Source organism: Dermacentor variabilis, chromosome 1 (assembly GCF_050947875.1).
Source record: "Dermacentor variabilis isolate Ectoservices chromosome 1, ASM5094787v1, whole genome shotgun sequence".
Classification (NCBI taxonomy): Eukaryota; Metazoa; Arthropoda; class Arachnida; order Ixodida; family Ixodidae; genus Dermacentor; species Dermacentor variabilis.
The window spans coordinates 34,953,953-34,979,725 of NC_134568.1; the positions used below are offsets into that span (position 1 = coordinate 34,953,953).

Consider the following 25,773-nt stretch of genomic DNA (forward strand, 5'->3'; position numbering starts at 1 on the left):
TTATGATGCCCATACCCGAGAGCTGTTTTCCATCCTTAACATTTGCCTCCTGCATCATTTTTATAACCTTAACCTTGTTCTAAAATGCCAAAAATACTTCAGATGCAACAATCGCCTATTTTTGCATTTGTGTAACCTTACTGATCCCATTACTTAATATAACATTAGAAAAAAACAAATGGCTGCCTTATTTTCCACGTACCAATTATGTATTCAGTAGATTATCATATTGCATACCAAGCTTGCTCAATAAAACAGAAAAATATGGCATTGACATAGAAAAAACTTGAAGTGCAATCCAAGACTTGCCTTCGAAACAGTAGTATATGTTGTTTGTATTATACGCCATGCGCAGCGCCTATGAATGGATGGATGGATGGATGGATTTGGTTGGTCGGTCAGTCGGTCTGTCGGTCGGTCTGAGCATCCCATTTGGAACGGGGCGGTGGGTTGCGCCACCAAGCTCTTGCTATTACACTGCCTAATGTCCTACCTATAGGTTAAAAAAGAAAAGAAAAACACTATGAACTCCCACTACTAAATTTTCTGATCCCCTATTTCGAATTTTGCTTTTGTACGTCTCCGTTTTTTGTCGTTTCCCTACTTTTCTTCCACCAATCTTCCAATCGCCTCTTACTAATCTTTATTGCGGACATGTTTACATTTCCACTGCTCTCGCTGAACCCAAGGGCTTCAAGGAGGCCAGTGGCGGTTAAATCGTTCGCTGGGCAGATGTCTTCACATTCTAATAAAACATGTTCCATCGTTTCCCTAGCCTTACCGCAGCCCCAAGCACATGCTTCTTCTTCCTTCTTATACCTCGCTTTATAGGTGCGTGTCCTAAGGCATCCCGATCTCGCTTCCAAAAGTAATGAGCTTCCCTTTGAGTTATCATAAATTGTTTCCTTCCTCATTTCGTTTTTTCATCTGAAGTAGTTACTCATGGCAGGTTTCTTTTCCATTGTTGCCACCCATGAGATTATTTCAGCCTCTCTGACTTGCCGCTTGACGTTCTTTGTTGCTGTGTTGCCCACCCTAGAGGCCGCATACTTGCTGGTTAGCTTCCTCGTTCTTTTCCTCCACTGTGAATCAGTGTTTTTCCTGTACAGATACATCAACACTATCCCAGCCCATTTCCTTTCTTCCATATTCCTCAGACGTTCTTCATAATCAATTTTACTGCGAGCTGCCCTCACTTCAAAACTAGTCCAGCCCATATCACCGTGGACAGCTTCATTTGTAGTCTTCCCGTGAGGGCCCAACGCGTGGCGTCCCACTGACCTTTGGTTCCCATCGAGTCCTGATTGTAGCCCTGATTTAAAGCAAACAACCGCATTCCCAAAAGTAGGTGCTCCAACCATTACACATTTCCACATACCCCGGAGCACCTCGTACATATATTGTATCCCCATAGCGCTCTGTGCTTCGTTATGCCTGCATTGATGATGATGATGATGATGATGATGTCCTTGATGAGTTTAACGCTTACCCACTCGCGGGGATTGGCCAAGAGTCGGGCAGACTTTGCTTATGTGTTCAGAAAATGGAGGTAAAAATCTATAATTTCTCTTCCCCTTCACTGTTATTGTTTTTTTTCTGTATTTCCATATATCTATTTCCTTCTGTTATACAAATACTTCCTTTATCCATATAAGCCTATTGGGGCGCCAGTGAATGCCGCGAAGCGGCGGCTGTTGGAACCACTGGCGGGCCTCGTGCCGAAGACGCCTGCTTCCACTGCAGGCATGGCTGAAGCGTGTGCGTGCGATTTGCCGCTTGTGCCCGTCCCAGATGGTTTCTTGTGCGGTGTCAGTGTGCGCGAGGAAATCGCACTGTACAATAGTGGGCATGTGTCCGACTTCACGGCTGTCTGGGGCGGCATTGTCCCCTGACGCGCCAAGTGTTTGCCGCAGATGAGCATCGACAAGCTTTCCTTGGAAGTGGAGCTCATCGCCAGTATGTTGCTTTCATTGCAATGCCCCCGCCGCTGATGGCTTCATTTGTCGGCCCGTGAACCAACGTTTTTTATGCACACACTTGCTTCGTTCACATGCCGTGTATTTTTCTAGTAGGTTGAGGGAGCGCCGTCGCGCCTGCGAAGGCATGGTTCGTACAGGCGCGGCCACGTGAGAAGCCAGCGACGGTAAAACTTGCAAACCAGCACGATGAGCTTGAGAGAAATGTTACAAGTAGGAATCCGGCAATAACTTAGGGTTGGTTGCTTTTATGTTTGCGTCTCACCACTGCACAACATGGATTTCACATGTTCCATCACTAAACATGCACAGCGTTTCGATGGTTTCACGCGAGTGAGATATCAAAAGACGCCATAGCTGAAAGTTTGCCTCCCTGGTCACTTAAGAGCATACTGCTTTTATATTTTATGTTATTTTTTAGTGTCATCACTATTTTTACTAGTATCGCCCTTGCACACAAATGCAGAATTAAACCGCATGTTGTATCGCCTGTTGTAGTGCCCCGAGTCTGAACAACCAATGCAGCGCTTTTTAATTACTTAAAAGGGTACGTTGACACAATATTAACAGTTTGAAAGCAAATAAAAAGCATGACATTAAACAATTCTTGTAAACCACGTGCTACATTGAAATCGTTTTTAAAGCAGAGACAACTACAGTGAAGCAACATGAACATATATATTGACCCATTTCATGCAAAAAGAGAAAAAGAGAACAAGCACTCGCTACCACCACTAGCAAGAAAAAAAACATAAAAGAAACATGAAGGTTTCAGAATTGACTAAAACGCATGACACAGCTGGGGTAAAATGAGTATGCATTAGTTGGAGACATCAGAGCTTCGAACTTCAAGCGTTTCCCATTACCGCGAAGTGATTGATATTAAGAGGCATTCAAAACGAGGTTGAATGCCCTGTCAAAAACCTTTAGTGCTCACAGAAGCCAGGTTGTACAGTCAACATGCATATAGCTGAGGAGAGCGTACACCGAATAATACGCCGCAGGTCGAATATCAGTGTCATCGATAGTTAGAGCAACAGCCGATTCCGTGCAACGCAGGGTTGATTGCGTGACGTTTTTTTTTTTTTTTTTTGAAGGGGCCGTCACCTGCTTTTTAACACGGAGCCCTTTGTTCAAAGCGTCTAAACGCAATGAGCACAAAGACGCTATTTCTCTACCTCAGCTGTTTTCTCCTGATCTCTGCGTACATCTTTGGAGAGCTGCCATGGTTCGTTCCGTGCCTCTACCGGGGAAGTTCACAGTAGGGGATCAGAAAATTTGGTTATCAGAATTCGTCGTGCGTTTTTATCGTTTTTATCGTTTTCTTTTTTCTTTTTTAGCCTAAGTAGAACATTAGACAGTATAATACCAAGAGCTTGGTGGTCCAACTCACCGCCCCGTTCCAAAGGGGACTCCCATATCTTCAATCCATCCATCCATCCATCCATAGACAAGGTTCCTGTTAGGCTGATTGAAGAACTAGATCCAAAAGTAAGGAAGCCCTGTTGGAAGCAGCAGAAAAAAGTTTAAAAGATAGGCAAATAGCAGACAGATGGCGACAAATTAGAATGAACTTAATTATAAAGGTAAAGGGGAGAAAGATAGAATTCGCTCATATAGACCGTTAACAATTACATAGGTAATATACAGGTTAGCAATGCAGGCAATTAAATTAAAGCTGCAAGCATGGGCAGAGAATAATGGCGTTTTGGGAGAACTTCAGAGTGACTTCAGAATATATGTAAGCGTTTAGATGATAACTTATTTGTTCTCGCTCAGTGTGTTGAAATATCAAAAGTAGACAGCAGACCGTTATATGTGGCCTTTTTAGACATTACAGGAGCGTATGACAACGTAGACGGCAACATTTTATGGGATATTCTTGAAGGGGAAGGCTTGGGCGACGATTGTATACAGCTTTTGAGAGAGATTTACCTAGAAAACACCGTTTGCGTTGAATGGGAAAGGATGAGGAGCGAGGAGAAAGTTGATGTCAACAAAGGACTGAGGCAGGGATGCCCTTTATCCCCACTGCTGTTTATGATGTACATGGCAAGAATGGAAAGGGCGCAAAGGAAAGTAATATCGGGTTTAATCTCTCATACAAACAGGTGGTACAATGGTAGAGCAGCAGCTTCCAGGTTTGTTTTATACGGATGACATTGTGTTGCTATCTAACAAGCAAAGTGATATGCAACGTCTGGCTGATATCTGTGGACAGGAAGGCGACAATTTAGGTCTGAAATTGAGCGTTAAAACATCAGCTGTTATGGTATTCAATTAAAACGACGAACATACAGTGTACATTCAGGGCCAGGAAATACTTCGGGTAAAATAATATAAATACCTCGGTATATGGATAAAGGAAGGCAATACATATAAGAAACGCCGGAAAAAACAATAACTGCAAAGGGGAAGAGAAATGTGGCCATAATGGAACACAGAGCGCTATGGGGATGCAATAGGTACAAGGTGCTCCGAGGTTTGTGGAAAGGTGTAATAGTTCCAGGACTTACATTTGTAAATGCGGTTGTTTGCTTGAAATCAGGGTTACAATCAGGACTCGGTGGCAACCAAAAGTCGGTAGGACGCCTCGCATTGGGCGCTCACAGGGAGACTACAAATGTGCAGGATGGTATGGGCTGGACAAGCTTTGAAGCGAGAGAACCTCACAGTAAAATTGATTATGAAGAATATGAATGAGGAATATGGAAGAAAGTAAATGGGCTGGGAGAGTTTTCAGGTATTTGTACAGGAAAAACATTGATTCACAGGGGAAGAAAAGAGCTAGGAAGCTAACCAGAAAGTATGCATGCGACCTGTATGGTGAGCAACATGGTAGGAAAGAACATCAAGCGGAAAATCAGAGAGGCAGAGATAATCTCATAGGTGGCGGCAACGAAAAAGAAACCTGCTATGAGTAACTACTTAAGAGGAAAAAACGAAATCAGGAAAGAAGCAATTTATGATAATCCAAAGGGAAGCTCATTACTTTCCGAAGCGAGATCAGGGATGCCCTAGACCACGCACTTATACAGCGAGATACAAGGAAGAAGAAGCATGTATTTGCTGCAGTAAAGCTAGGGAAACGATGGAGCATGTTTTATTAGAATGTGAAGATATCTGCCCAGCTGCCGATTTATGCATCTCTGGCCTCCTTGAAGCCCGTGGGTTCAGCGAATGAATGAATGTGTGTTGGTTAGTGGCGCAAAGGCCAGCTGTGACCAAAGAGCGCCATGACATTGTGGGTTCAGCGAGAGCAGGGGGAAAGTAAACATGTTCGCAGTAGAGATTACTATGGGGCGATTGGAAGATTGGTGGAAGAAAAGTAGGGATACGGCAAACAACAGAGGCGTGCAAAAACAAAGTTCACAATAAGGGTTCAGAAAGTTTGATTATGGGAATTCATCGTCGTTTTTTTCTCTTTTTTTTCTTTTTAATATAGCTTGGCCTATTAGGCAATATAATAACAAGAGCTTGGTGGGGCAACCCACCACCCCGTTCCAAAGGGCATGCTCATAGCATCCACCATACCGTCATTTAAACCGCATACATTGAAGCTTCGCCCGCATGTGACTCATCTATACATGCATTCAATATCTGGGAAACAAACTTGGTGTCATCCCACATCGTCATTATCTCGGAACACAGGGAAAACATGCTTGTAACTCTGGTACAAGGGCGTAATTATCCTACGTACGTAAAAATTTTCACGCACGTGCGGCATAACATGCCCCTCCCTTTGCCATAAAATATACTACGCAGTCGGTGCTACTCTCATTATTCCAAGGACAGTGCTCAAACACTCTATGCGCTTCTTGTAACACTCAAAGCAGGGAGATAAGAAGTATTCAGTCATTATCTGCCAATTAATTTTTTTTTGCAATTTAAGCAATTTGGCGGCAGCAGTTGCGGTGGCATGTCCTCCTTCTAAGACAATTCTGCTTGCCAACAGGCTGATCAGTGGCCTGTGTTCCTGTTTGTCCTTGGTTCCTGCGTCGTCTGCGGCCACTCGTGGGTTAATTTACACGTGCGCTTGCACTAATTGCGAGTACCTTGAAGCGTATGTGCCCTGTACTGCTTGCTGCGTCTGCATGCGCGGACTGCACGTGACTTCAACGAGGACCATATAAGGACGCAGAAAACGGCGCTGACTCAATTTGGCAGCAGCAGTTGCGGCGACATGTCCTCCTTCTAAGACAATTCTTCTTGCCAACAGGTTGGTTGATTACTTCAGCACGCTATCTAAAATGTTCATTCTGCCGCAACTGCTGCTGCAACATTTTGTTCCACTGTTAGTAGTGTATATTTTCCACTATGCTATACTACAACGGAACCGACGAAAAAGTTGCATCTCTTGAGGCATTGCTCAATGAAAAGTTGGACACCCTGATCGATGATTTAGTGTCATGAATTAACATCAAGCTACAAAACTTAGGACTAGGTGAGCACGCTTCGCTTTGCGAAAGTGTTCAGTTCATGAACAAAGAACTCAACACGATGAAACTAAAACAGGAAGAACTAGTAATCTCAAACAAGGCACTCTTGTCACGTAACGAATCACTCGAAAGAAGAGTGGCTGATTTAGAGCAGTATTCGAGAATGAATAATGTGGAAATCAAGAGAGAGAGAGTAAATGATAAATCAAAGGTGGGGAGGTTAACCAGGACTGAGCCCGGTTGGCTACCCTACACTGGGGAAAGGAAAAGGGGACGGAAAGATTAAAAGAAGAGGAAATTAAGGGAATCCCTGCATCGCAGGGTGAAGACTGCGGAGTCATTCTGAAGCGAATTGGCGATGTTATTGAGTACCCTCTCTTACCCGCTGATATCGACACGGCTAACCGTGTTGCCTCTAGGTCAAATGAGAAGAGCATCATTGCTCACTTCTGTTCACGCATAAGAAAAATGAGTTCATCAGGAAGGCGAGAAGGGCTAGGATTCGCACTTACCACATTGGTTTCACTGGTGGCACTAGCATGACGATCTACGTGAATGACAACTTGACCATGGACAACAAGAACGTGTTCTCGAAGGCGCTGGCACTCAAAAAGGAAAACAAATGGAAATACTTACGGGCAGAAATCTTCCAGACAAAATCCCGCAAAACTGATGACAGCAGGGTCTATCGCATTATCACTGAATCCGACCTTCGAATCTTCACGTGGTTCATTGTAAATATATTTTTTTTCTTTTTCCCCTTTCTTTCTTCATGGCCTTGTTCTCCCCCGGTGACGTAAAATCTTGTCTTACCACAAATAAACGATCACTCATTCACTTCAATGCTCGCAGCCTTCGTAAGAACATAAATGCAATTAATAACTTAATCGCCTCACTTCAGCATGTCTTCACTTTTATCTGCATATCGAAGACTTCGCTTTCTGATGCCGACAACGACATGACCGGTTTTTCATATTACCAAGCAGAGTATTGTCATCGTCCAACTGATAGTCATGGTGGTGCCACCATTTTTATTTCACAAGATGTCGCCCACACGCACAGATTTGATCTGGCAATTAACGTGAATCATTGTGAGTGAATGTAGATAGAGGTCGACCGGTCATTCCTTAACCACAATAATAAGAACTTGATTCTTAGTTGCATTTATCGCTCAACGTCATCTTCCCTTAACGATTTCTTGCTTTGTCTTGATGTCGTATTGTCAAAGCTAACTTTTGAAAATAAGGATGTATTTATTATATGTGATGTTAATATTAACTTACATGACACTGATGCTACGTCGTACACAACTTACACTGATTGTTTTACTGGATTTGGTTTTGAATCACTCATTGACCGTCCAACTAGAGTAGCCTCTCGGGGGAGCAGTACGCTCATTGATCACGTGTTATCTAACACATCACCATCGTCTTGCCCTGGGGTTGTTGATACTGACAAGACCGATCATTTTCCAAGTTTTTCTTACATTTTACAGTGAAATACATGAGAACGATAATAGCTACCTTACTTCGGTATCTAGTGCAGATACCTTTGTTCAAGCCATCAATAAAACTGATTGGTCACCAAGTAATTCTATGTTTGATCCGGAAGTAGCAGTAAACAAATTTTGCTCTTTATTTTTATTGGCCGTCAGGACTAACACAGGCACTGTAAGATGTGGGAAAAATATGAATATCCGCACAACCCATGGATGATGGACGGTCTTTTAGAAAGTTTAAGGAAGAAGGAAAACAAGTACAAGAAAATTAAACGTCAGCCCGTTAATACTGGACTAGCTAGACGATAGAGTAGGTACTGTAAATTACTGAGCGTTTTACTTAAACAAGCGAAAAAGGTACCACGAAAATAAATTTGAGCAGAATAAGAATAACTCCCAAAGGCAGTGGCACTTACTGAACTCTTTTCTTAACAAGTCATCTGTTGACGCCTCTATAACCAAAATAAATTACAATGGTCTTACTCTTTCTGAGCCCAACTAAATTGCTAATGCTTTCTCGGACTACTTTTCTTCCGTTTACACTAATAACGACCTACATGCGCAGTTCTATAATTCTTCGAGCCGTACGACACAATTACTCTTCTTGTTACCAGCTACACCAAATGTAGTGATTGCTAATCATAAATATGCAGGGCCTGGCTTAGATAAAATTTGTGTTAGGCATTTAAAACTAGCTGCGCATTTAATTTCCGACACGCTCTGTAATATTATCAACCTTACGTTTAAACAACCTTCATTCAAAAAAACCTTCATTTAAAAAAAACGCTAACATTATTCCTGTTTTTAAAAAAGGCGACAAGCAAACAGTTAATAATTACCAACCAATAGCAATTCTTTCCTGCCTTAGTAAACTCATTAAGAAATTATTTGTTAAACGTCTTAATAACTACCTAACAAAATTTAAGTTGCTAAAAAACAACCAATTTGGTTTCCGCCATGGAAATTCTACTAATCTGGCTGTGCTGTTTCTAACTGACTACATAAAAAAAATGTATTGATTGGGGAAACGTAGTCGGATCTGTTTTTTTTAGACTTCAGTATAACTTATGACACGGTTAACCATCAAGTCCTGTTTAATAAACTTGACTCTTATGGTATAACCGGTCCTGCGCTAACATTCTTAAATATTACTTACTTGACCGGCCATACACAGTACATGTAGCAAATACTTTCTCTGTAACAAAATTTATTAACCAGGGTGCACCACAGGAACCAGTTCTAGGTCCTTTGCTCTTCCTTCTTTATGTTAAGGATCTTCCGGATCCTCTTAACTACTCCAACTACGGTCATTGCGTTTTATACACAAATAACACAACCATATCTTCATCTGATAAATCTGTTGCTGCTCTTACTTCAAAGTCAAATATTGCATTGAGTAACATCATTAAATGGTGAAGCAAGAATTACTCAGTTCTTAATGCTCTAAAAACTAAATTCATGTTGTCTAAAAGTGCTCAGAGGCCCTTAATTTCTATTCCTGAACTAAACTTGGAATTCATTCAATTCCCGTTTGCAACGGTGTTGCTTTTATTGGCGTATACATCTTGACCCTAACCTTACATTTCGCTGGCACTTCCAACATCTCAAGCAGAAGACCGCGTTTGTATCCGTGCATTAATCAAAGCTTGCCTTTGTTTTTATCGTGAGGCTCTGCTAGCGTTGTATTATGCTTTCATTCATAGTCACATTAATTACGGCATTGTTTCATGGGGCAGCACGCACGCTTGTCACCTATCATCAATTCAACGTATTCAAAATCAGTCAACACGCATTATCCCTTCTAGCTCCATGCAATCTGATGCCTCTGTGTTACTTTGCGCGTAGAATATCTTGCCTGTTAATAATTTCTTCCAGTTTAATATACTCGTATTATTCCACAAGTTGCTTCATAATAACCTGACGTTTCCGTTCATTGCAGTTGACCTTTTGCAGAATAAAAATATAACCAGATTTGCGGCTAACAACAATTTCTTGTTACCCGTGGTTCATACCAATTACGGCAAGAAAACATCAGTGTTCGCTGCAATTTCTCTTTAGAATGAATTACCATCAGCTGTAAAACCCTGCACTTCTCTTGAAATCTTTAGAAATTACCTCAAGCATCATTTCCTGCGATAACTGTACTACGATCTGGCGGTGTATCGTTTACTTCGGTCTCACATGTCATTCCTTGCATTTCATTCATGCTTTTTCCCGACTTTCTTTTATAACGTGCTTTTTCGTGTTTATTTGATTTTAAATGAAATGTATAATATTGTATATGATCTGTCGATGTTATTTGATAATAACGCTCATTTGCTGTCTATAGATGTCACCATCAATGGTAATATTAACCGAGGGTCCCACTATAGAGTTATTTCAGTTAGTTAGTTAGTTAGTTTGGGTTTAATGGCACAAAGGCAACTAAGGCCATGCTGCGCCAGTCACAAGACAAAATAAAACGGAACGTTAGGGCAGGGAAACCTGCATTACATTATAGTTGGTGTAAATAACCAGTTTTTTCTAAAAAGTTGAAGAGGTTAGGAAATGGCACTAGGGGGTCATCCGCTAGTAATAGGGTAGGGTGTAATGGAATGTGCAATTTATACAGGCTGTGTAAAAACCTCCGTCTCAGTGTATTGATGTGTGGACATGTTATGAAGATGTGCATGACTGTAAGAGCTTCATTACATTTTTCGCAAGTTGGCGGGTTTTCTTTTCGGAGAAGGAAATTGTGCGTCAGATGTGTGTGTCCAATTCGAAGTCGACACAAGATCACCTCGTAGAATCGTTGCTGGTGACTGCATGATTTCCACTCGCCAATTACAGGTTTAATTAGATGAAGCTTGTTGCTTAAACAAGTGTCCCAATCGCGTTGCCATTTTGACGTCAAGGCCTTCCGAATCGCATTTACACTGTCTTTATATGGAAGTGCTGTATTTTGAATGTTTTTGCACGCTGCCATTGATGCGCATCTATCCGCCGCTTCGTTACCCAATATTCCAACATGGCTTGGTACCCAGCAAAACTTTATTGATCTGCCATATTTGTTTGATGTTAATGCATTCAAAATATCGCCTAACAAGGGTTCACTTTGGGATTTCATGTGTAGAGCCTTCAGCACGCTTAATGAATCTGTGTATATGACAGTGTTTTCAAGTTTGTTAGCAATGATCTTTTGAACTATACCGTCCATATCGCGTACACTTCGGCTGTGTAGACAGAGGCATGCTGAGGTAATCGAATACATGTTTCCCAATTTTCTGTTATGGCCCCTACACCCACGTGTTTTCCGTTTTAGAGCCATCAGTATAAAATTCTATGTAGTTTATATACTTGTCTTGAAGAGAGCGGCATTCTTGTATAATGTGTTGATGTCGTGTGTCTCTTTTCTTTAGATGTGTTAGTGTCCAATCACATAACGCTGTGAAATCACACCACGGGGGTAAACGTTCTGGCTTTCTGGCAACCTGGAGGACTTCCCGAGGGATGTCATAATCCCGACAGTATTCCTCGTATCGCAAGATAAGCGGCCTGATCAAGTTTGGTTTATTTGTGTAATGTAAACGTGAGCTGCACTTTGTGACGATGTTGTAGCATATGTGTTGTGGTGAGGATCGGATTCTCAGTATGTAGGAAAAAGTTATTAGCGCTCTGCGATGCTGTAAAGGAGGTTCATTACATTCAACATGTAAGCTCTGTATAGGTGATGTTCTGTAAGCGCCGCATGCTAGTCGTAGTCCTAGGTTATGGACTGGATCAAGTCGTCGGACGTAAGATAGTCTGGCTGAACCATATGTAATGCTACCATAGTCTAATACGCTACGCACCAAAGTGCGGTAGATGTGTAGCAGGCATTTACGGTCAGAGCCCCACCGTTTCCGGGAGAGGATTTTTAGAATGTTAAGTGCATTGTTCGCTTTGATTTTAATGCTATTGATGTGTGCGAGAAAGTTCAACTTTTTATCAAACAGAACACCCAGAAACTTGTGTTCTTGTTTCACGGGTAGTGTGGCATCCTGTAGTTTAAGGATGGGATCTGGTTGTAGGCCTCTTTTTTGTGTAAAGACAACACTAATCGTTTTTTCACTTGAGAAGCGAAAGCCGTTTTCAGATGCCCACTGCGTTAGTTTGTTTAGTGTAATTTGAATTTGTCGTTCGCAGGTTGCCATGTTCGATGCGCGACATGCAACTTGAAGATCATCCACATATAGTGAATGCATTATAGAAGATGGAATTACATTATTGAGCGAATTCATTTTCACCACAAACAATGTTGTGCTCAATACGCATCCCTGAAGTACTCCGTTTTCCTGAATAAATACGCTGGACAGCACCGTTCCTAAACGCACCTGGAATGTTCGATCGGACATGAAATCAGCTAGACATTTAAGCATTCTGCCGCGGAACCCTAAATCCGCTTAAACACTTAACATACCGAACCTCCATGTTGTGTCGTACGCCTTTTCAAGATCAAAGAAAACAGACAATGTTGCTTGTGTAGAAAGGCCGCACGTATCTCGTGTTCTAACCGAACTAGATGATCTGTTGTGGAGCAGCCTTTCTTGTACCCACACTGATGATTATCGAGCAGGTTCTCAGTTTCGAGGACGTATGCCAATCTGATATTTATAATGGATTCATAGGACTTGGCGAGACAGCGTGTGAGTGCTATAGGTCGGTAGCTGGTAGCTGCTGTAGGATGCTTTCCAGCTTTCAAGAAAGGGATTATAATGGCTTTTTTCCAAGCATTCGGCATTTTTCCTGTTTCCCAGATTATGTTAAAGAAGCGGAGCAATGTCTTAACTGCTTTTGAGGAAAGGTGTGCGAGCATTGTGTAATGTATTCTGTCCGGACCTGGCGCTGTTTTTTTGCCAGTAGTGAGTACTCTGTTAATTTCGGAAAGTGTTAGGGGGGCATTATATGGTTTCTCGGAACTTCCTGCTGTCGGAAGCTTTTGTTTTTCTGCTGATTGTTTATACTTTTGAAATTCAGTGGAGTAGTTTAGTGAGCTTGATATGTTATGGAAATGCTGCCCTAATAGAGTTATTTCACTTTGGCACCCTCATCTATATATTTGTGATGTTGTAAGGACTTTTTTTAAACTAATAAATCTGCATCTGAATCTAACCCCGGGACTTTAAGCTTTCGGCCAAACCATTACCCATATAACATGCAACCCCCCCCCCCTTGTAACAAAATGCCCTACCTATCCTATTTGCATGTATGTGAACTCGTTTTCACATACAGTTCTCCTAGGACACTGGGAAATATTGCGTATAATGTCTGTGATGCTCTCGCGCGCTTGCTCTGATATACGTTAAATTTTGCATGCAGAACAGCCATCCCGTTCCCCCTATTTTCGTTAAATGTGAACTCTGTGGCGATTATAGTTATTCGATTGCGTGCTAAATTCTGCGGAGTTCGTAAAACACACTTCTAACACTCTGTAGCGTTTGCATAGGTAATTTTCTAGAAAGGCTGCAGTGAAGATATACAGTTTGAACTTCGATTGTACATTACCCACCATATATTCCATCCGTCCCCATACAAACTGAATCTCGGTGTCACGTTTACTTCTCTCAAGAAACCGGGCAAACAAATTGCGCGCTTCGTATTACGGCCTGAAGAGGAATGAAAACGAGCATTTAACAATTATTTGCAAAAACCAGTAATTAACCTATCCGCTTCAGACTTTCGATACACATCACCCATAATGTGGCCTCTGTTATTTTCAAATATAAAAGTCCTGCCTCCTTTGGTTCTCTCACGGTGTTGAGAAAATTTTGCAAGCGTTTTCAAGAGGCAGAAAACGAAAACAACTTTCGTTTAGCCCGTAATTACAACCCTCACTCCTCATTCCCTCTAAATATGAACTTGGTACTTGACCTTATTCAGGAGCGCAGTGCCTTACACTTTTTTTCTTCTTTTTATCATGCTCTACTTTTCCTAGCTGATTTAGTTCTGTTCTAATCTTTTTTTTTTTGTTAGATGCGGACGGCGCATGCATTCATTAGATGTATGCACGTGCCTGACAACGACACACTTACGAACAAACGCTCACGCACAAACAGAAAATCGCACACTGACACAAATGAAGAACGCACCAACATTTTCTTCTTTTTTTAACGCTTCTAATTGCACTAACAGATTTGCTATAAATACCTATCGATACATGCATGCGACCTTCCGTTAGGATCACAGAAATCGGCCCATTGCAACTGCACCGCGCGCTATCTGGAAAATGGGGACCCCAAGTAGAAGAGTGCGCAACATTGCTATACATAAAGCCACTGCTACATTACTGATCTGCTTCATTTTTCTTTTCTTTTTAATCTTTAATACCCGCTAAGAGTTGCTCTCCCTGCGTTCACACGTAAAACCCACTCGATCCCATGATCGCTTATATAAAGAACAGTGACGCAGTGTGCGGATCAATCAAAACACTCTTGCCGCTTCACCACGACTACAAGATGATGGCAGGGCCCTGTGTCTGTTTATCGAACGGCCGTGTTCATGGTGAACGTTAAACAACGCGAAAGCACAAATTGGACAACTCGAGAAAGCAACATATACAGGCCCGTGCTTGTTGCTCTCTCGTCTTGTCATTCCTTCGTCCGTTCGAGCTGTTAACATTCACCGTGATCCAGAACCGACTAGCTCGCCAACAAGCCATCACGAAGCACTATATAAGCAACTGCCTTATTCCACTTTCTCGCTGCTTGCCTTGTCTTTTTCTTGTATAATCAGCAGCAGGCAGAACCGAAAATTGCGCGCTAGGTATTATTTGCCCTCGGAGCTGGGAGATGGCGCTAAAGTACAAAACGCGCCTCTCCCTCTTTTGTTCCTCGCTACAGCTCTCCCTTGCGGAGTGCGGTCGTGTGGTCTGTAAGGCTGGCTGGGCTCACAATGGGAGCATTTGTTGGATGCTAATCTTCGACGAGCCGCACATCACCAACGGCCGGAAAGGTGACGTACCGCTACTTTAGCTGTTCGCCAATTGGCAGGACCGGATGTACGGAAAAGTGCGGAGGCGCCTGCGCGAGTAGAGACGCCGCTCAAACTGCCGCGCCGTTTTTGTGTCGTGTCTGCTGCTGCTGCTTGCTGTCAAGCTTTTGACGGCTCTGAGATAAACCATCATACCCGAAGCAGAGCGCTCTCTTTCTTTCACTGGTTTGCGAAGTCAAAGCTCGTGTTAGACGAGCGTTTGACAAGCAAGCTCTCAAGAGTGCGAGCGTTTGTGTGAACAAACGCGTCCGCTTGCGTGGAAGCGAAAGCGGCGTGTTCGTTCCGTTGCATGCGTGTCCGTGGTGTTGGGTAGGCTTCGCTGCAGTGCTTTGGCGGACGCCTCGCCCCTCTCGCTGGTCAGGGAGGAAATCTCCTCCGCATCCTTTTTCGCAGCTATTTCCAAACAAGGCCATGACGCCGGGAGTGCCGGATTTGGAAGTGCGGTGCCGCTTCGTCCTTTCTCTGTGAAGAAAAAAAAATCTCAAGGCAAGGCGCGCGACCGCAGCTGTTTCGTCGGGTTTGTTGTGTTGTACCCTCGGTGCGCGCGTTCTGCCGTTTTAAAACGCTCCGCGAAAAGTCGCGACACTTCTTTGCCGAATCTTAAAGCAGAGATCTGCTCAGTAAAAGAAAAGAATGGTCTCTATTGAGCCGCACGGCTGGCCATATAATGCGCGTGGCATTATATATTTTCGCTGAAATACGATGAATGTGAGTTGCATGTATAGCTTTCGGTTCCGTTGCTATCGTGCGCTGATAAAACTGTTCTTACTTTGCTTGACAAACTGCTTGCACTGCCTCCGCGAGCTTGCAGCCTCGAACGGCTTCAAGGTTGTAGCTGTCCGATTCCGTTTGTATTCGTTGCTTTTTCGCAATCAAAATAAAATCGGAAAGACCATGCTTGTTTAACATGCTTCTGTAGCGGTTTTAGTCACTGTAGATATATCGATATTGTTATCAAATTCCTAATGGTTCCAAGAATTGGTTTCTTGCAATTCACTTTTCAGCAGCAAGCTGTATAATGTATTGGTCAACTGACGTATACGTGTTGCGTGCACGAAATGTAACATTGATTTACTGACGACATGGTACGGACACTCCTAATTTTGCTTTTATAAGCTGCTGGCAGGTTTGGATTGTATAACCCGTCCATCGGAAAGTTTATACGTCTTGGCCCTAGATTGTGGTTGCATTATCAACTCCTCCTCCAGTATGTCTGTGTGTTTTGTGATCTCACTTATTAAGCTCTAGTATTAATCAAACTGATTAAAGCTTAATCTAACATATATTTTTATGTTTAGCATTATGATGTGAAATATTGTGGGCCAAGTTACACAAGGAGTCCTGTTATTTATTTTTGATGCTTGTAGCATATCTGACAGTGTCTGTATGTGTGATGTGAAGCTTAACAATTTCTTAAAATATTTTTTAGTGCATGCATGTGTGTGTTTCAATAAAGTAACATGAATGTTATAACACTGTTAGATGTGCTAGAATATAGAACAGAAGTGATGCTTTAGACCTGACCATGCAAATGTCTAAAACAAATGGTCACGCATGCTTGTGCAAGTTTATATGTTTACAGAAAAAGTCAGTGTAATAAAGAGAAAAGATATATATGCAAGGCACTAATGAATGTAATGTGCATGAACAAAGAATTGTTTCTTCATGTATATGATCAACAACTCAATGTTATTACTCGGTGTTACTGACATGTTACTGCAACATGTTGTGAACAGTATTGGAACGAAACAAATGGTGGATGATTAAATATTCCTAATGTTAGTGACATCATATATTCTGGGATGCAGGGAGTTTTATATAGCAGAACTTGATGCAAAAGTATAACTCTAGAGAGCTTAATATGAAATATCAGAAAAAAAATACTTGCATACAGGCAAATTTAACATTTTTGTCTTACTTGGCAAAAGTAGCGCAAAAGTAGCTGTGAATGTTGTCTGTTGCAGCTTGACGTGAGAAGAGAGTAGTTGCGAGGTGTGCCAAATGGTTATTAAATAATTACAAGGGGTATGTTGGCAATGTTGATATGGAAAACAAGAGATATTAGGAAACATGCATAAATCTCTGTTGAATAAACTCTTTGTGAGATTTTTAACAAACAATATGTGTAAATGCTGCAAGTTTATTATTACTGTTTTTTTTTTGTTGCTGATATTATATACCCTGCTCTACCAGCTAAGATTTTTTAAAAAATCGTGTGCATTTTTAGTTTTTTTTTTTCTAATACTTTATATTATGCTGCCTTAATGCAAGTGCTGGGGGCTCTCTTGTTCTTGCTTCTATACCAAGCACTGTCAAACTTGCATGTTTATAGGCTCAGCCAGTCACATTTTCTTAACAATTTCTTCTAGTTTTGTAAGCCAGCAATGTGACTCATTCTATGTTGAAATGCAAGGTGTTTTCACCCACACTGACCATTGTTAAAAAATGAAAGAGAGTGACCAGTTACCCCAGTCACCAGTGGTAAACACTACAGGCTTTCTTAATTTTTCTTGATCTATAGAAAAAGTAAAAGGGAACATGTGGTGGTGTCTAGGCACATGCCAATGACTTTGACGTGCTCTAGGTGTAAGCTCTAGGAATTGCATACATTTATTTGTTGCAGAAGTAGCAAGAAAACTAATCGGCTGAGCTGAAGTGTTATTTTATGATTTCCCCCTGTAAAATTCATCGGAATTCTGCCAGCCTTCTTTGTGATATCCCGCTTCTGGACAGTGCACCATGTGTTCACTACTTAACACTGGAATGTTGGCTGTTGTGAAAAACTGCATAGTTGCATTGTTTGCTCTGCGTAGATATGTGCAGCTTGAAGCATCTGAATAGCCTGCTTTTTCTCTGACTATTTTACCATCTCACTTTACCTGCAAGCCAGCATGTATGTGCTAGTGCCTGTAAACCTAGTCATGATTATAGACTGTCCCTTTTGCTTCAGAACTGTTTTCTTTACCCTGAATAAGGGCACTTTAGACTTTAGTATGAGCCAGTGCAAGCAGCCGGAATGGTACATAAATAAAAAGCATGCTCTCTCCGGACGATGTAGCATTGAACAGACTGACATTGTAGTTTATATCACTGAAGTAATATTCCTTTCAAGATAGTGTGCAAAAATCACATCAAAGTGGCTACCGCCACACCTCCAACAAAGCATGTAATCCTCCTCGTAATGTAAAAGTGCCCGTGTACCATGCATTGGGGGCATGGCAAAGAACCCTAGGTGGTCAAATTTAATCCAGAGCCCCCCACTACGGCATGCCTCATAATCATATCATGGTTGTGGCACGTAAAACCCAAGAATTTAATATCCTCCTTGTATTTGTTATGGTTAACATAGCAAGATCTCTGATAGCATCCTGGTGATAGTTTTCTAATGTGTGTGAAATGCACTCACCCAAACACAAAATTAGCTTTTTTTTTTTTCTCCCTGTTTCTCTTTGCAGAGTTTCTGAACCAGATGCTTGAAGCAAATAGCGTGCATGTTACAGAGTGGTACCTAGGAATGTACACAGTTTCTCAAGCTACACCAGTGCTGATCGTAAGATAGAAGTATCAGAGCGCGATTTTCACCCGGTAACCAACATATTATGAAGCAGCTAGTCTGGTGTCTGTGGTCCATTTAGCCAGTCTTCTTCTTCTTATTTTTTTTTTTCAGGTGAATGCACATTGTCACTTTCATTTCATCAACTTCATAACTGTCAAGGTTGTAGAGCCTTTACACCTTAAGCTGGGGGCATATTCTGTAAGTGTCCACCCAGTGGACATGTCCATATTGTCTTCTGCTGCTGAAGTGCTGATTGGCTGGGAGCACTTGTCTCCTTCCTCATGCCCTTACCCCAGCCCAGCCAATCAGAACTTCAGCAGCAGAATATTATACGGACATGTCTACTGCTGGGCGGACACTTGGAGAATATCTCCCCCTGGTCAGTTGCATGACCTAATATTAATTTTACATCTGCAGATAGGCAAAACCTGTCCGCACTTCTGTAAATTCATTCCAATTCGGTTCTCCAAAGAAAGTTTGAGGACACTTTACGTGCCCTTGACACACTCTACATATGAGATCATAGACGTTGGCAAGGATACCCCTTTTCAGGAAGCCAAGCAAACTTCATATTGGGCTCTGTCCTCCCAAGACTCTTATTCAGCTTTGCTCTGTACTGGCAAGGGCTAAATGCTAAGCTGCCAGACCTCTCAAGCAGATAGTTCATTGAAATCCCACCAACACATTCTATACTTTTTTGTTTACAGTTATAATGTACATGTCTGTCTTGGATAAAAACCACCATACATAATCTGATTTAAGATGTCACCATACTGTGACATTCACCCATGATACACCCGGTTGTAGCAATTGCTACAAAGGAAACCCATATGGGTTCCTCGAAAAAAAAAAAGCCTCGCAGTTGAAGAAAAATTAGTCCTGGTCCGGGACTTGAACACGGGACCACCGCCTTTCTGGGGCAGCCGCTCTACCATCTGAGCTAACCAGGCAGCTAGCAGATGGTAGGGCGAAGTCAAATTTGTCAACAATTTGAAGCAAAGGCAAGAGTTTGACATAATACTTCTGTGGAAACCCACAAGGTGAAGCGAAGTCCGGACCGGGGCGAATTTTTCTTCAACTGTGAGGCTTTTCTTTCAAGAAACCCGTATAGGTTTCCTTTGTAGCAATTGCTATGAACGGGTGGATGTCTGATTTTCCCTTCATTAATTACTTCTCTCCACCTTGCGCGTTTCTGCAGAACTGGTCTTTTCTTTCGAGGCACCCGTATGGGTTTCCTCTTTAGCAATTGCTGCGAACGGGTAGATGTCTGATTTTCCCTTCATTAATTACTTCTCTCCACCTTGTGAGTTTCTGCAGAACTATTATGTCAAGCTCTTGCCTTTGCTTCAAATTGTTGACAAATTTGACTTCGCCCTACCATCTGCTAGCCGCCTGGTTAGCTCAGATGGTAGAGCGGCTGCCCCAGAAAGGCGGTGGTCCCGTGTTCAAGTCCCGGACCAGGACTAATTTTTCTTCAACTGCGAGGCTTTATTTTTCGAGGAACCCGTATGGCTTTCCTTAGTAGTAATTTCTACAAACGGATGGATGTCTGATTTTCGCTTCATTAATCACCCATGATACACGACGAATTAATTGCATAAGTGTCAATACTATAAAGTCTGCCTTTGAAAGCAATGAAAAAGCTGCCTGTGCTCGTTGCAATTGTTCAAAATGTTGCTAGACCTTAAAGAAACTAGGTACTATTGTGTAAATATTTGTTACTTGAGGTCAAAGCATGGTTGGCACCCCTCCTATGGTAAAGAGCAGCATGTTCACATAATTAATTTCTCAACTTTTTTTCGTGTAGTCCCATGAAAAATGCAAGCATTGCAATTTACCTGTCCTTCGTTTTAGTTATTTGTTCCATGAAACATCAAACACCATGAGGCAAATTTGAGCTTCTAGTGAGCTAAAAAGGGTCATTGGCCACCTCCTGTGCATGTGCGTAGGTGCAAGATGATTTTTTCAGGTGCAGGATGATTTTTTTTTTTTCTGTGCTCTCCTTTGTACAGGAGAGCCATGGTCAAACGTTGCAGCGGGTGAAGTACCCGCTGCGATGTTCGCATGGCGGGGGGAAGCCCAGCCTGGAGTCCCTTGCACCCGAGCCCAGGCTTCCTGCTCAAGTGTGGCAAGGAGCACGAGAAACTCAAGCTCCGCATCCGTTCGCAGCTGCAGAGCCATATGCTGAGGTAACTACCACCATTCTCTTGAACAAAGGAGAGCACAGGGTAATTTCTCTTTTTCTCATTGAAATGAGACGCAAAATTTTGTCTTGGATTGAAGATAAAAAAAGTGCCACGTCACCAAGCGGGAACCAAACTTGCGACCTTTACACCCAGCATGCAATGTACTATAACTTTATATGCCCATCTACTCACGAGTTTAAATGTAAGCATGCATGTGTAGTCTCTTGGGAGATTTGCCCTTGCCTGCTTCTGACTGCGGTGGTGGGTCCAGAATGTCTGCCTCCTGGAACAAGGGTCTTAGTAGGTTACTGACTGAAGTACCTTTTCATACTACATCTGTACCCTTGTTAGCTGTTATTCCTAAGTACGGCTTGTGAGCATGGCTTGTCTGTAAAGCACATAAACTGTAATCAGTCTGACAGATGAAGAACGCATCGGGAGGAATAATGTATACATGTACAATGTGAAAGTCAATTAGCCCTAATAGTTTACCCTCTTTTCATATGCTTCCAGTCCACATTATGACGTTAGCCTTGGCAAGCTGTTCTGGCAGTGTGAATAACCTTCTCCCCATAGTGTGAGGGGGATTGTTCTGGAGTATCAAAATAATACTCTGTTAGGAGGGGCTTCTCAGTCTGCAGGGTAGCGTTAGCCCAGTGGCCATTAGCTTGACCAGGTTGATCAGCAGAGATGGCCCAGGTAAAGACAAGGCTATGCAGAACAAATGCAAGATGTTTATTTACATTGTTACGTAAAGAGCAGTCACCATGAAGAAGCTGCTCAAAAGCGAAAGGCAAAGACTGCTGTGCTGACTTTCATACCCTCCAAGGGACATTCTTGCCTAGGAGAGGGAAAGAATTGTCAGCCAAAGCATCGGTGCTCAATACTCTGTTATCATGTCTGGACTTGCAGGGGTCTCGTTGCCATGCTAGATCCTTCCTGTGTCGAATATCACTTGCTCACCCACATGCAGCATGTGTAGGATGGAAAGGGAGGAGGTTTTGTACTGTGCACTAACACACTCGCAGGTGCTTACATGTGCACACAGGCTCATTCGTGTTTGCTGCAGGAAGCATGGGGCTTTCAGCGTTTTGAAGCATCTGAAATGTCTTTGTTGTTTGAGCAGTAGTTTGAAGCACTTGCATCATTTTTGGCTGCATAACACAAATGTTTGTTTCAGAGGCAGGCCCTAACAACCTCAAGCTGTAGAAGCAGGGAAATGGTCTTTGGAGGTGCATGTTGATAACAGAGTGCTCCTTGCAGTTGGTGTTCTCTGATGTAGGGGGCAAAGTGTAAGGGGGGAAGTGTGGGTGCAGGGGTGTGCTTTGCAGGCTAGGTTGAGAATCTCTCGTAATGCATTCTTCACATTTTTTTCTATTGTTGAATGTACATGTGCTTGTGCTGCGAGCTGTTTTCTTTGTCCTCCTGCACTTGCTTATTGTGGACATTTGTGTGCGTGGTACATGACTTCTTCCTTGATCAATGAAGTACCTCCTCTTCATGCCTGTACAATCCATAAAAGAGCTAGCTTTTGGAGCATGGAGGGACAGAAAGCAGGTGCTGCACACTTCATTGGGAACAACCTCCCTAGTATTCTTGTTCTGGCACTTTGGAGCATGGAGGGACAGAAAGCAGGTGCTGCACACTTCATTGGGAACAACCTCCCTAGTATTCTTGTTCTGGCACTGATTGTAATGTACAGTTAAACCTCGATACAACAAACTTCTATATAACGAGCTTCGATAGAACAAAATCCTCGATGTAATAAAGTTTAGAAATGTTGATAACTTCATGTCCATGGAACACCATGTATACATAACCATATCGTAGTGAAGTCTATTAAAACGTGATTTCATTGTAACATTTCCTGCTCTCATGAAGGAAGACTTGGGCAATAAATGGGAACTACCGCAAGTGCCAGTAGTCAAATGGTTGAATTAGGTGCAATTGTTTGCAAGTGTGCCTTTCAAATCGCATGCCACGCAACAGAGAGCGGCTTCTGAAGCAGGGCAGTGTCTTTGGCAGCTGTTTATAGCCTCCGAAAGGCACCACCAGATCTCGGAGGCCATAAGCTGGTGAGTGAAATGTCGAGCGGAGGCACTAGGAGGCACATGTATCGCCCACGGAGGATGGAATATTGTGCATTTTACGTAGCATAGCATAGTTCTGTATTCCGTGTGTGCTTGCGCCAGCGCCTTATTTGTGCTTTTGTTATCATCAATGGTCCCTGCCTAGTGTGGCAATTGACAAGCACGAATAGCAGTGGAGGAGGTAGTACTAAACGCAGCATCCTCTTGCTTGAGGACAAGGCTAGTATCTTGCAAGCGATCTTGATCAGGGAGAAAAAAGATGTCGCCGCTTGTGTCGGAATACCACAGAGCTTGCTCTCCATGATCTTGGAAGTTGAAAGAAGCAGTCCTCGACGCACTGAAGAAAAGGACAAATTCTCAGCGAAAGAAATTGAGATTGAAGCTAACAGACTATGTTTACCTTAGGTAAGTGTGTTTTCAAGGAGTGCAATGGACTCCTGCATCTAGTTTTGGATATAAGTAGCCGACCGTTTTGCGGAACTGCTTGCACTTACCTGGCTGCGGCCACTACTACCTACTCTATGATACCATGTTTTGTGCTCTGTGATAAAAATGGCTTATAAGGGCTTCGGTTGAGCCAGTGCATAACGGTTGCTGCAATTTCCAATGCCGTACCAGATCTTGCTCCATTTTTCGGACATGATGCATGCACTAGGTCACAAAACAGAAAATGGGGTGGCTGTGAGCACTGTTGACGTAATTCAGGTTGTCGCCATGCTTCCCTGCGATTATAAAGCAAAGCTTTTTTGCAGCATTCAGCAGGCTTTCGTGATGCATTAATCAGATTGTGATGAGAGCAGTTGGGTTGGGTGAGCATAGCATACATTGTTGTACTACTCTGGGCAACATCTGAGGTTATGCTGGCAAGCCGTGGCGGCAGAACGGATGTGAAATCTTCGCATACAGATCACCACAGTGCCAGAGACCTGCAGTTTAATGTTTTGGATTTCTGTGTTCCATACAGCCGCTGTGAAGGGGTGACTTCAGTGGCTGCGCATCACACCATAGCAGTTTTCACCAGCTCTCAAGTTCAACAAAATATATATTTTTTTTATTGAAACTCTTGTTTTTCGGACTGCCCAATTATTACAACATATATTATGGCCCCTTCCATCTGAAAAAGAATGCCGGTGAATCTATACTTTGCATGAAAGGTCTAATTACAATGTAGCGAAATTTGTATATAATGAAGTGCCAATTTTACACATTTCATTATAGCAAGGCTCAAGCATATATTGTCCTTATGCCATGGTTCTCTTGTAATGATAATTTCATTACCGTAAACACTCCTTATGGGTATCCCGCTTATGGAGTCACATTACGCAGAAAATAAGACTGCTTCTCACATAGTTAGCACGAAAGATAATTGCAGTTGACAAAAGACTATTTTAAGAAATGATGATAGTAATAGGGTGCAGCAGGTCATTCTGTTATGAAACTGCACTACTATGCCATGCAGCTTAAAGGAGTACTGACAAAAAAAAATTCTTTTTTTTCCTTCTTCAGGTAGCTGTCAACTCCATAATTACGCTACAAAGCCTCAGTTCCTCAGTATTGGCACAAATAATTACAGCACCTCTTATGCTACCCAATTAAAATGCGCATCAAGCGCAGTGTAGCTTCGGATGTTAAAAAAAAAAAGACTCATCACGTCGCCTAAACTGGCGGTAGCTGTCACGGCATATCGCAAACACTTTAAGAGCCCTCCAGGCAGCTCACTGCGGTGGTTGATGGCCATACAATCACCATGTTACTGAAAGCTGTCAAATTGGCTCTTCTCTTGGAAGCATAGAGGACACACTCTTACTTACTGTCCTGTCGTGTGTGTAATGGACTTGGCCTTTGGCAGCATGGCTGTAGTGGGTGAGTACGTATCAGTGGTATCTGGTACCACAAGACTGCTGTAACTCCTTTGTCTCATTTATAAAGTCTCTTTTATTGTATCTGAAGTTGCAGTATACTTGGTGTGCATTTTGAACTGGTAAAAGGTAATGCAATTAATTATTTGTTGCACTGTTGGGTAACTGAGGCTCCATATCGCTAGGTTGATGGCTATGTAGTAAAGCAATAAAATCAAGACAAATGTTCTGTCAGTATTCCTTTGAGTATGGCCATGCAGGCACATCTATTTTTGAAGCGAGAAACAACACGGCAAGACAAGGACTGACTAACAACATTCTATTTGTTGCATCAGGGCAATATATAACATCAGGGCAATATATAAAATGAGCTTCCCCCCTTCCTTCCCTCACTTTCGCACACCCATTGTCAATGATAATAAATATGAACATAAAGCTTTGAAAATGCAGAAAAAGGCGGCCGCATCAAATTGAAGAAAAAACAAAAGTACTTCTTTTTATTTTTTTTGACGTGTGAGGTACATTGATGTTAAAGTAGTAGGGAGATGTATGTGCAGCGTTGCAGCATGGCTTGTTCAAGACATTGTATAGCTTTAGAGGTGCTCATGACCAAGAGTTGCACAAGTAGCTTATGACAAAAGGCAAGGCTTGATAAGCTCCATGATGAATCGCAAAGGAACTCGGATGGCTTAAATTACTCGGGAGCAGCAACAACTCTGGTGCCTGTGCTCGTCCTTTGGGATTGCACCTCGACCATGATGGCACTTGATCATTGTTTCAAATTCTGCATTGATGTTGTCTTGCCTGTCTAGAGTTCACTATCGACACCTTCTTGTGCAGTCTGTTTGAAGACGGACTCTTCTCGGATGTGACCATCGAGTCATCACCAGGTGACTCTTCCGAGAGGCTGGTGCTGAAAGCGCACAAGGCAGTTCTCCTGGTGAGAGTGCCTGCCTTCTGGAAGCTTCTTGTCGAAAAGTTTGCAGTCTCCGGAAAAGGCACGAATGAGTTCATTGTGCCTGTCGACAAGGACTTGTTGCGCGACTTCATCAGGTGAGGCACTGCCCAACTGTTAGAAAAAATGTTGCATGTTCGTCCCTCACTACTATTTTCCACTTAAATGAAATTGCTGCATTGCTGTATGTATAAACAGCTACACAT

General features: G+C 42.5%; 1 protein-coding gene across 1 annotated transcript in view; it reads left to right on the top strand.

The window, feature by feature from the left end:
* The first annotated feature begins 14,792 nt into the window (after positions 1-14,792).
* LOC142571617 (uncharacterized) overlaps positions 14,793-25,773 on the top strand; it is a 159,192-nt gene continuing 148,211 nt past the window's right edge. Inside the window, exons 1-3 of the mRNA XM_075680162.1 lie at positions 14,793-14,882; positions 20,490-20,666; positions 25,453-25,665. Of these exons, the coding sequence (XP_075536277.1) occupies positions 20,542-20,666; positions 25,453-25,665 (338 nt within the window). The 5' untranslated portion in view covers positions 14,793-14,882; positions 20,490-20,541. The remainder of the gene's footprint in view (positions 14,883-20,489; positions 20,667-25,452; positions 25,666-25,773) is intronic.